We start from the raw sequence: 12,538 nt of genomic DNA on the forward strand, positions 1-12,538 counted from the left end.
CAGTCTGGGTTTCGTGAACATGAAAAGGCGCCGTATGTTTTAGCAGTTTGACTCCGGTGTGTATGCCAACACTTCAAAGCAGCTGTGCAGAGACTGAAACTCATATTTGAATTGAATTTCATAACGCTAGTGTCGCCTTCTCCCACAATGGGACACAAATGACTATAAATACATCAGAGCATCAGTATTTCAGTATTTCAGGGAAGATGAGGTTTGAATTTGCAAAGAAGGGCATCAACATGCTCTACAGTGTGGCTTATTGTACCCAAGCAAAGTACTGGGAAATCAGATGCATTTCAGCTCTTCAGTAATAATGAGACACATGCAGCATGATGTTATTTACCCAAGTAACACTTTGCTGTTTCAGGATCAAGACTCCTATCCAACCAATCAAGTCATTTGTTTTTTGTTGTAGTTGTGTTTTGAGGAATCATAGACAACCCTTCTCTCTTTTGAGAGCTTTAATACAGATCATGACTTATTTTAATGTTTTCTTGTTCAGATGACAGCCTAAGCTCAGACAGCGAGGTTCTGGAGATTCCATTCATCAGCAGATATAGAGCAGGAGTGTATGAATGCACCGCATCCAACGACATTGCAGTGGACACACAGACTGTTGAGCTCACAGTCAACTGTAAGTCTCTTTTGAATTTAAGTCAACATTACATACATGTACAATTTATATTGCATATGTAATTTTTTTATTTATTGACTTATTTATTTATAAAATATTTGTTCACTTTTAAATAAAGACATTTATAATGATGATTTATTTAATAAATAAATAAAGTTTTTGTTAATGAAATGTCTTAAAAATGCAACAAAAACATCATCACTATGTCTTAAGACTTTTGAACCCAACTTTATGTGCAAAACGTTTATTTGCTTAATTGTTTAAACCTGTAAACTTTCAGGGTTTTATTTAAATAAATATAAAATTATAATATAATTTGTAATGAAATGTCTCAAAATGAAAAACATTTATTTATTCATTTATTTATTTAAACAACTTTAACGTTTTCTGTAAATAAAGAGAAAGGATTTTATTGAAATAAATATAAAATGATAATATAATGTGTAGCAAAATGTCTTAAAATGCAAAACAAAAGTTCAAAGGTTTAAGACCTTTGAACCCCACTTTATGTGTACAAATTTTATTTGTACTTTATTTATTCAAACATGTTAATACACAGACATTGTAGGATTTTAGTTAAATAAATAAATATAAAACGATAATATAATTTGTAAGTAAATGTCTTGAAATGCAAAATAAAAGAATGACCAATAGTGTACTTTTGATCCCGCTTTGTGTACAAATTATATTTAATTTTGTTTGTTTGTTGTTTGAAGCTGCATTATGATGGTCACTAACTAACAGACCCTAACAGAGATCCTTTACGTGGTTTTGTGTGTTTAGACCCTCCCAGTGTTTCAGATGGCAGAGATGTTGGCGTGACCCTGGGTCAGAGAGGTGTCCTGCAGTGTGAGGCAGATGCTGTACCCGAGGCAGATTTTGAGTGGTACAGAGATGACAGGAGGTATGGCATATCACTTCAGGATATTCTGCTTCATCTGTTCCTTTCTTTGGGATAAAACTGTAACCTCAATGTAACACTTAGTGTTATATGTGTGTGTGTGTGTGTGTGTGTGTGTACACTCTGTAATTTCTCTTTCTCTTTCAATTTACAGTTTCTTTTTTGCTAGATGTGTACAGTAGCAGCTAGTTCTTAACAAGAGTGTTCTGTATTTCCTGTATATCTGTCAGATGTATAATATTGGAATTGACATTGTGAGGTGAAGGACAAATATTTTTCAGTAGTTGTACATGACTGACTAGATGTGCTGTCATTTGTTCACTGTATTTAACAGCAAAATACTTGAGTGCCTTTGGCTGGAATGTGTCTCAGTATGTTCTCTCAAACTGTCTTTGATGTCAAGTGAAGAATAAGTTGTCACAATTTTGTATCATAATTAAATGTGCAGAAGCGCGCGTGTGCGTGTCCCTCTGCGTGCCACTGCCAGTAATTCAATCCTGCAGTTTTGCCTCCTTTTAATGTATCCAGGCCCGCCGCAATCTGCGTCCGAAAATGTTGATGCTGTCATAAATGTAACCTCTAGCTTCAAAGCAAGCTCTGATGTAGCGTAAACAAGGCCAGGCTGATTCAAGTCTCCCCATTTGCTGACTGTTTCCCAGGATCTTCAGTGACTTTGATGGCATTGAGATTGAGGATGCTGGAGCATTTTCAAAGCTGACATTCTTCAACGTGTCCGAGGCAGACTATGGCAATTACACCTGCATTGCTATCAACAAACTTGGGAGCGCTAACACAAGCATCATCCTATACGGTAAGTTTCAGTAGTTGCTTGCTTTCAGTCAAGTCTTAAAGTCTGTTTGGAGCCTCTTCACAATTCTTCAACTAGTTGAATTTTTTTTTTTTTTTTTGCTTAAACTTTCGTTCAAAAAAATTAAAGCTGAACGAAAGCAGAACTTCATGCTGATAACTTTCCTGTAAACACTATGAATTTTCCTTTGGTAGTTTCTGACCCGTTCAACTATTCATCTTTGAGATTTTCATCTCAGGATTCTCCTTCATTTGCTTTTGATTCATGTTTTTGTGTTTGTTTTTGTTGATGTAGAAATAATTGAACCCACTAGTTCGACGCTATTGCAAGGTTAGTAGAGTGCATGGGAATGCGGCCTCCTAAAGCATGTTCCAGCGTGTTTAATAGGCAAAGAAGATGCCTGGTTATTTTCACATCAACCGCAATGTGACAAGGCCAAGTCGTTGATACGGCACTCAAGTTTATCGGCGAGGGCGGCTCACAAAATTTCCCTGATTTGAACAGGGTAATATAATTGTCGTGCCTCGTCTGACAGAATGTGATTGTCAGATTGTAAATTGGCCACTAGCTGTTCCTATTAAGGGGGTTATTAGCTTAAAATCCCATTTTGTAATGTCAATAATATATTCAGCACACTGAGTGACAGTATGAATTGGCGCTCTGGGATTGGCGGGGTACTGACATGCCTCAATCTGCCTTCAGTCACTGTGGGTTGATGAATGGGTCTCTGTTTTTTGTACTGTAGCCTAAACATGTTTCTCTTTCTCCTCTGTCACTTTCTTTCCTCTCTAACCTTCCTCCACCATGGCATGGCTTCATTATGTCAATGCATGCTCTCATCCGCTGTCTGTAAGTACATGTCTGCATCATATGATGTCTTTTGATGTTTGTTGAATTGTGAGTGATTTGTTATTACTCAGCTGATGAGAAAAGTACTTAAAGGAAAATTGTCATAATTTACTTGCAATCATACTTCTGTGGAACAGGAAAAAAAGGAATACTGTTCTCTAACCAATGTAATTACAGTGAACAGAGACTGAACAAAACGGACAGAAAAGCAGCATGAAAGTATCGTAAAAGTGGTCCATATGACTCATGCGCTGAAGTCCAAGTTTTCTGAAGTTATACAGTAGTTGGAGAGCAGTAGTGATGCCCGATTCATAAAATAATCATTCTTTTGAGTTGGACATTTTTAATGAATCAATTGATTCAATTCTCAAAATCAGCCTGAATGATTCATTTGAATTGGACTGATCCGCTTCTCAAGTTCTCAAGGACACAGTAATCTTGCAGTGGTTAACAGTTCACTGGAATATAACAAAAAATATAACATGAGTTCATTGGACTACTTTTATGATACTTTTATAGTACTTTTGCATCCTTTTTAAAGCCTAAAATCTTCAGTTATTGTTCATTAAAGTAGCATGGAAAAGAACCAGTGTATCATTCCACATTAGAAAGTAAGACATTGCGGTTTGGAATAACATGACGGTGGGAAATTGATGACAAATATTCTCATTTTTGGCTGAGCTATAAATCACTTTAAATGTACATTTGCCCCTTACAAAAAAGTGCCATGGTCTTACCTGGACTGAGGAACCATGGTAGTACACAATGGTTTATTGTACACTCTACAATAGCTGTCAGTGGGGCAGTACTTTTTAAAAGGTTCAAATTTGTTCTATTTAGGTGCTAAAATGTACATTTTATATCCAAAGGTTTACATTTTGAAAAGGTACAGGCCCAGTGACAGCTTTTATACCTTTTTTCTGAGATTGTACATAAATCATACAGTATCATTGTATCAATACAGTATATCAACCCAATTTACCATTGTACTGCCACAGTAAGAGAGACCTCGGCCAATTAAACTTTTTACTTTTTACTCTCAGACTACTGCAATTTGTCCATCTTGTGGTATCAAGCCTATGAATGTGCCAACAGTAATATTGCCATTAATGCACATGCATAGAGAAAAATCATATTGAATTTCAGACAAGTCATGTTAAAATTGCAGCTAATACACATTCTATTGATGAATAGAAGTTGCAGTGCACTTTAACCAATAGATCTCAAATAGTTGAGTAACTTAAAGGAATGTCATTCATTTAATACTAAATAGTTTATAGTTTTATATGGTACTGATTATTTTAGCTATGTTGAATGATATGTTTAAAAGCAAAGGTCAAACTGAGACCTACATTATTTAAAATATATTTTGTACTCAAATATACTGATTATCTGCTAACACAAGAACAACATTCTCCTACATAGAAATAATATTCATTACATATTTTAAAGATTGCGTTTTTTCCCCCAATGTATTCACACAGTTTTTTCATAACAAAGGGTATGGATCTCAGTGTTGACATAAAATGTGAGAAAATGAGCAAAACTTTTAATTAGCAATAATTTTAGTATTAATTTTTTTAAATACATTCTCCTTTAAACCTCAAAATCTTTTTATTTTTCTGACAAACCAATGCACTTTTTTCAGGCAGAGAGAGTCTTTACATTTGAGCACATGTTAAATAAATATCGCTCAAACTTGTTTGTGATTGAAAATGTATGTGTTATAATTGCCTCCGGTTTTTCCTACTTTTTTGTAAGGGGTTGTTCCTCACCTGCATATGTTGTTGATGGTTGTTACTGATTTGTCCTTGCATTGTCCTTTAATCTTTCTTCTCTGCCAAGAACAGAAATATTGTCCTGGCCAACTTTTCTCCACTGTCTGGCCTAAAAAAAGTGTGGGATTGGTAACCATGCCCTCTCCGGAGAGTCATTAATTGCACTGAATTTGATTGTGAGAACCTCACATTAGTATAATTACACTTGTGCAGGATTTACTCTAAGCTGTGGCTGCAGAATAATTGGATAGCTGTCCCTAAAGAAAGCCTACCGTACTCTGCGAAATCCAGGGGAAATTAGACCTCAGTCTAAAAGGCCCATCAAAGAGAAAGATTTAATAGACATCAGTGCTAATACAATGACATAACATTTGTTTTGTTGGGACTGAATATTGCCGCTCTCTAATAGTGATCGTTCACACCAAACGTGAAGCGAAAAAGATGATTCAAACTTCTGTTCCAACCAAGAGTGATAAAAGTCTTGTTCAATAGATGAAACTTTCCATCTGTTTGTGTATATGTATAAACTCGGGGTTGCATGACTACTGTTCTTTTACTAATTGACTAGTTGGCCAAAAAAGCTGTGTTGTGTTGTCCTGGTGGGTCAGGATCTGAAAAGGTCTACGAGGAGGGATTCGAACTCGGAAGACCCAAAGCACAACTGTTCCATATGTCGGCGCACTGTCCACGAGGCTATCGGCACTGACATAGTCAATAGTTTTAAGTATAAAATTCTATTATTGATTAAATAATGTATATTTTTAAATACATAAATAAATAGAGTGTATGTCTTTACGGCATTCGCAATGCTTCATGGGAGTGGGTTGTTGTTAATGAGCTCTTTTGCCTTGGATCTCATTTCCATGGTAACCATAGTTCTCTGAAGGGTAGATCCAAGGAGGATTGTGAGTAATGTAGTTCTTCACTGAGAATGTGGCTATCAAACATGATTTTTCAGTTATTCATTTATTTATTTTTAATGAAGCTGGAATCACACAGACATTTTGCCTTTATAGATACATATTTCATCATTTGGAGTGTATGGTAGGTCTGGCTTGAAAGGATTATATGTTAAAAAATAAATTTCTTTATGGAGAAAATGAATGGGATTTCTTCTCTGGAACCCAACTGTTGCATTCTATTGAACAAAGGCAGCTGGTCATGTGATCTGTGAGTAGTTGACTCCGGATCAAAGAAGCCATTGGCAGAGCTAACTAGTAGTTGACTAGACAGTGCAACCCTTAAATATAAATATACACACATTTGGTATTTCAAAATTGAACATGTCTGAACTAAATTAACCAAATGTTACCACGTTAGGCGTTGCTACCATATTTTGTTTGATGGGAGTGTTTGACTAAAACTTTACCTGATGACAAGGTAAAAGCAATTGTAAACCAAAGAGTACTAGCGACTGAGCCCTCCTTAGCTATAATACAGAGCTAAATCTCACAAAACCACATTTTACATTAAAACCAAAAGGAGTATAAAAGAGTGTATTTTTCAAAAAAAATTAAGACTGTGTTAGGACCATTTAAATATATACTGCCATTCAAAAGTTTGGGGTCAATTTTTTATGAGTATGAATTTGTAATATTCTTGAAAGAAATCTCTTTTGTATTCCAAAGCTGTATTGATTTGATCAAAAAATACAGTAAAATTGTAATATTGATATATATATTTTTACAATTTAAAATAGCAATTTTCTGTTTTAATGTAAAAAAAAAAAAAAAGTTTATTCCTGTGATGTCAAAGTTGAATCCCGCCCACCCCCCAGGATTTTTGATGCATCGTAAGTTAAAAGGAACATAATTTTTTGATAATTATGTACTTTTGTTATTTTTTGTTTTGTTTGTAACAAAAAGTCTTTGGATCAAGTTAAGGCATTCTTGCAGAATCAAAGTATTAATTCTTTAAAAAAAATACATTCGTACTGACCTCAAGCTTTTGAACAGTATTTAACAACAATAATATATGTATACAGTATATGTAATATTTTGTTATATATAATAATGTCTTCTTTTTGTATTATTACAAATGAATCCGTTGACTATTATTTAAATATTGCATCACATTAGAATACGAGCGCAATAATTTTCATCAGACTGCCATACTTAATTCATACTTTCTCATTTCCAATTTTTACTATGACAATCACATCGTTGTCTGTGTGGCAAGTGGAGCATCTGTTCTACTGGTTAAACTGCACCTCCAGGGATTATCTTGTTTATAAGCAACTGCAATTACGGCTGACCTCGGCGGTTGACTGGTCAAGGATGCGGCGTACAGTAGGGTAATAATGGTGTGAGCACAGGGAGACTGGATGTGCTGGCTTGAAATGAGAAGAACAGATGCTCCTGCGTTACAAATGTGACCACTAAAGACCCTCGCTTAGACGTTAATCTGCCGAGCTGGAGTGCTTTCGTCCCATTTAGATGGCCCGCTACCACAGCAGAGCCAACGGAACCATGCCAGAATACTCTAGATTGACTTGATTCATATTTTTAGGCAACATCTCACTTAGACTAAAATATGTGCCTAATAGCACCAATGGGAATGATGTACTATAGTGAGTTCATATTGCATGTTGTGTCTTTTTCATTCAAAGTGTTTTGTTATATAATCTCTCTTTTAGCGGAGACGGCTTCCGTTTTAGAAATGACTTCATCCGATTTAGAGCAAACAGCCTTTGAAAACAGTGATATGTTGGAAGGTTTGTGATACACAAGCTACTAAATACTACTAATAACTACAAACTCCTCAACAAATAGGAGATGCTATAATATACTAACATAGATTTTAACTTGACTAGAAAATAGCGGTTTAGCGCTGTAAAGCTAGAAAATGCTGACAGCTGACAACGAATGAAAGATAATATTGAGGAAGTGCAGATGCGTAGGTAAGCGCCCTACGTAAGGGTTCATGCCATGACAGTCTGAGGAATGAAAACAAGGCAGTTTACAGCACAGTTGCAGACCAGAGCTGTTTTGCCTGACACGTGCGAATCTTTTCAATGCTTTAGGACCCGGAGCAGTTCAGGATGGCAACAGCGGCACGTCAACGGTCTTCACACCCACCTGTCTACTTCTCGTTGTACTTCTACAACTCTTGCTCAAGTTTTGATGCCGAAGATGTTTCCAGTGGATAAAGATCACAGTTTGTGTGACATCACTCTCATCTTGGAGTCACAAAGCGTGCATGGGTTACCAAAAATGCCCAAAAATGTGCATGGGGTGCCCAAGTACTTCCTTTTAATAAAGTAATCATGCATTTCTTTTGTTTATAATACAGTTTAATAATGTAACTTCTCTTACATTGCTAATTGTCGCACTGTTTTGCCCCACTGAATACAGTTTGTATTCACTAAAAGCAAATGACAGAGAGACATGTTTAATTTGAAATATTTAATTTAATTTATTTTTGTGACTGTCATTTTAATTTAACTCTGTAACCCTTAAGAATTAATATAGAATACAGTGTGATAGGGGAGTAAATCATTCAAGTCAAAGGCATGCGATAAGCAAGGGCATATGTCTCCATTTTGTTCTTTTTTTTTTATTGTCACTATATTTTTACTGTATCATAACTGTACAGCCGATCAAAATAAGCAGCAAAAAAGATGCAAGCATGTTTTTCGAGTACTTCTAATCTTTATTTTACCATTTAACACACAAAACAATGCAGTACATATCAGTTTGTTTTTATTTTGATATATTTTGATGACCAGAATGGCACAGTTGGACTATGCAGAACCATATAAAAGCTCTATATTAAATGGGTTTAAGTAATAAATCAGATGTTGGAAACATTTTAGTATGTATGACAACGTATGAATTGAAGGCATTTGGAGCTTTGTTGCAGGTGTAATATAAACTAATTGAATCTAATTTGAAAGCCCAAAGAGCAATCTGCTAATAAATGTTGTTTTATTTTTGTTGCCACAATAGTTTTTCCAAATGTTTATTGCTGAATTCTGTCCAGAGTTATACAAACCAAACCGGGCGCTTAAATGTTCATTATTTAAACACGTCGTTCCTGCTAACATCTCTGTATGTATATGCATATATATAACTTGTACAAAGGGAAAATATGCACACTTGTTTTTACTAAAATTGTGAAACTGTTTAATACAATGCAACGTTTTCTATTTTTTGTTATTCCCTTTTTCTGAAGCCGTGTAATTTCTTTCTCAAATTGTATTATGGTAGATACCAGCTCATTGCAGTTGCTCATTGTGAAATCTGATGTCTAAATATTGTGCTTTCGGAAAAAGCAGATAAGACTCATTGCCCTTCATCCTCTCATCATGAGCAGATGTCCAGACGTCCTTTGTATTCTAGGAAAAAAAAAGTGAGAGTTGATATGAAGTTGGTGTTGGTTGACCTCAAATCTATATTGCGATTTTCTTCTTTTTTGGGGGGCTATATTTGATGGGATGTATGCCTAATGTTTCCAATTTTTTCATTTAAAGGAATAGTTCTGCCAAAGATTAAAATGCTCATCATTTATTCACCCTCATGCTTTTCCAAAGAAAGACATTTATCCGAACAACGACAAAAATCATACAGGTTTTGAAATGACTTGAGGGTGAGTAAATGATGGCAGTTTTTTATTTTTGTACGAACAATTCTTTAAATATCATAAACCACATGTCAGATGGAAATCAGTCTAGTCCAGTGGATTTTAAGCACAAGTTGTATGTTAATGAAAGGGAATGTGATGTACGTTCAGTTTAATGGGTGACAGTTTGTTTTCTTGCCCCAAACTTGTATTGTTCAGCATTATGGCATACTTTTTTTATTTTTATCTGTTTTTCTTTAAGATATAGGGACCACAACCAGATTAAGAACAGTTCACGCATTTCTTAAATCTGTGAGACTAATTTTATGGCAGTGTTTTAATTTAAAATCACAAAATTTAAAAAGCACATCCTGATAAATAATGTCTGTGAGTTCCTGTGTGGAAAAGATTTTGGATCAAGGCTGATCAAAGAGAGAGTGATCAATCAATGCACCGTATTAACAGAAACACAAGGCTCATCTGTTCATGGCTGTAATTCACTTCACATGTCCAACTTGGTGCAAAGAATTGACTTAGTTCCCACCGCCCAACCTTTAAAACGTTCATTTTGTTCCACTGATCTCTGGTGGTTCCCTGGAGAGGAGCAAATTAAGTATTTCAACTCCTTGTATTGTAAAGAATTTGTTGCGTCATATGTTTTTCCTTTAATGGAGATGGTGTGTTCATATTTAAGACTTACAATAATAAAATGTTGTATCTAAATAGAATGGGTATGCAGTCTTATTGTAATTCTTGAAGGAAGATATAGATCAATTTTATTATAAATTGACCATATGGTATCCTTGATATTTGAATTCAAGGCCATTGGATGCATGAATGTCTTGTGTAATAGTGTATAACAACTTTTCACTTGATGATTTTTCAGAGTGGGTTTATTATTGGTCATTTTTGTATAGACAAACTCGTTGAAACCAGAGCAAATCCACACCAACACAGGCTGATTCTAAATCAATCATTCAAATCCCCGATTCTGAGCACACTTGAGCAGCACCTCGACCCTCTGGTTAAGGAAGTAGGTGTCAGTATGGTAAGTGGTTAAAGGACTTTTGGCCTGTGTGAGAGATGCACATGAGCTCTAAGTGCTGGGCTTGAGAAGGAAGCTGTGAGATCCATTCTGAAAGTGATGCGAGAGCCGTCTGTGATTGAAGTTAAAAAGGACACTTAATTAAAGCCTCGCATTTCACTGTCTTTTTTTTTTCTCCCGTGATTGTTCATTGTAGATGATGGCTGTAGTATCACTCTCTGCTGCTAGTTAGAGAGGCACCAGGTGACAAACATGGCAGTATGGAAGACAATTAGGATGGCGCTGAGAGACAGCTGAAAACGCAGGTAAACAGTCGGATCAGCTTTACATATCTGAAAGAGAATGACGGCTGCAAAAATATCAAATTGGATGGATGAATGTTGTATTTTGGAGACGGGCTAGTTGTCAAAAGGGCTTCTACTCAAAGTGAGTAGAGGATTTTAATCAAATTTCCAAATGCACAAGTGATTGTTTTCTCTAATCGTGCTTTTTGAATACTAGCTACAAAAATCGAATTCTTCAAACTAAACTCAAAAATCTCAGTCAAAAACAAACTATGTAATGAAGAATATCAATGTACAGCTTGAACTGTGTTCTGAGTAGCCTACTAATATATAAAGTTACTTATATATTACTACTTAGTTATATAAAGTTGCTTGAAATTAAATGTTAACTGAAATAAAATATTGAAAAAATATTTTGTTTTTCTTGACGAGAAATGCATTTATTAAGGCGCGAAACCACCATATCTCTTTATGACCACATCAAACGGGAGACCTTTCAGAGGCCTACTTCAACTTCGCCTCGGCACCAGGAGCAAGTCAAACGAGCGCGGAAAGGAACATATGCCAAATGAGCTTCAGTAGAAGAACAACAGTGAAATGCGGTCTGGTGAGATGTTGTTAGGCTATATGTCAGTAAAACAAACTTTCTTGTCCTGACAGCTGTTTCACCGTGCTCACGGCGCACACTCTTCAACTTTACGCGAATATAAGGTGCACGCTCTACATCGCTTCATCATAAATAAAGCTAACAAGAAACTATCTACAGGTGCATCTCAATAAATTAGAATGTCATGGAAAAGTTCATTTCAGTAATTCGACTCAAATTGTGAAACTCGTGTATTAAATAAATTCAGTGCACACAGACTGAAGTAGTTTAAGTCTTTGGTTCTTTTAATTGAGATGATTTTGGCTCACATTTAACAAAAACCCACCAATTCACTATCTCAACAAATTAGAATACTTCATAAGACCAATAAAAAAAACATTTTTTAGTGAATTGTTGGCCTTCTGGAAAGTATGTTCATTTACTGTACATGTACTCAATACTTGGTAGGGGCTCCTTTTGCTTTAATTACTGCCTCAATTCGGCGTGGCATGGAGGTGATCAGTTTGTGGCACTGCTGAGGTGGTGTGGAAGCCCAGGTTTTTTTGACAGTGGCCTTCAGCTCATCTGCATTTTTTGGTCTCTTGTTGCTTAATTTTCCTCTTGACAATACCCCATAGATTCTCTATGGGGTTCAGGTCTGGTGAGATTGCTGGCCAGTCAAGCACACCAACACCATGGTCATTTAACCAACTGTTGGTGCTTTTGGCAGTGTGGGCAGGTGCAAAATCCTGCTGGAAAATGAAATCAGCATCTTCAAAAAGCTGGTCAGCAGAAGGAAGCATGAAGTGCTCCAAAATGTATTGGTAAATGGGTGCAGTGACGTTGGTTTTCAAAAAACAAAATGGACCAACACCAGCAGATGACATTGCACCCCAAATCATCACAGACTGTGGAAACGTAACACTGGACTTCAAGCAACTTGGGCTATGAGCTTCTCCACCCTTCCTCCAGACTCTAGGACCTTGGTTTCCAAATGAAATACAAAACTTGCTCTCATCTGAAAAGAGGACTTTGGACCACTGGGCAACAGTCCAGTTCTTCTTCTCCTTAGACCAGGTAAGACGCCTCTGAC

The 12,538-nt window shown here is 36.0% G+C and overlaps 1 protein-coding gene across 9 annotated transcripts in view; it reads left to right on the forward strand.

Moving 5' to 3' along the window:
- Positions 1-9,813, forward strand: part of LOC107588613 (neurotrimin-like) — a 107,688-nt gene extending 97,875 nt beyond the window's left edge. For 2 of the 9 annotated variants that reach the window (XM_016276839.1, XM_016276821.1), the window contains exons 4-7: positions 503-634; positions 1,418-1,538; positions 2,195-2,346; positions 8,005-9,813. In XM_016276839.1, coding sequence (XP_016132325.1) covers positions 503-634; positions 1,418-1,538; positions 2,195-2,346; positions 8,005-8,093 — 494 coding nt within the window. In that variant the 3' untranslated portion in view covers positions 8,094-9,813. Of the gene's footprint in view, positions 1-502; positions 635-1,417; positions 1,539-2,194; positions 2,347-2,637; positions 2,674-7,605; positions 7,684-7,992 lie in introns of all 9 variants that reach the window. The other 7 variants (XM_016276830.1, XM_016276771.1, XM_016276797.1 and 4 more) reach the window with 7 other exon arrangements.
- Positions 9,814-12,538: the final 2,725 nt, after the last annotated feature.

Source organism: Sinocyclocheilus grahami, unplaced genomic scaffold (genome assembly GCF_001515645.1).
Source record: "Sinocyclocheilus grahami isolate Dianchi unplaced genomic scaffold, SAMN03320097.WGS_v1.1 scaffold7.1, whole genome shotgun sequence".
Lineage (NCBI taxonomy): Eukaryota > Metazoa > Chordata > Actinopteri > Cypriniformes > Cyprinidae > Sinocyclocheilus > Sinocyclocheilus grahami.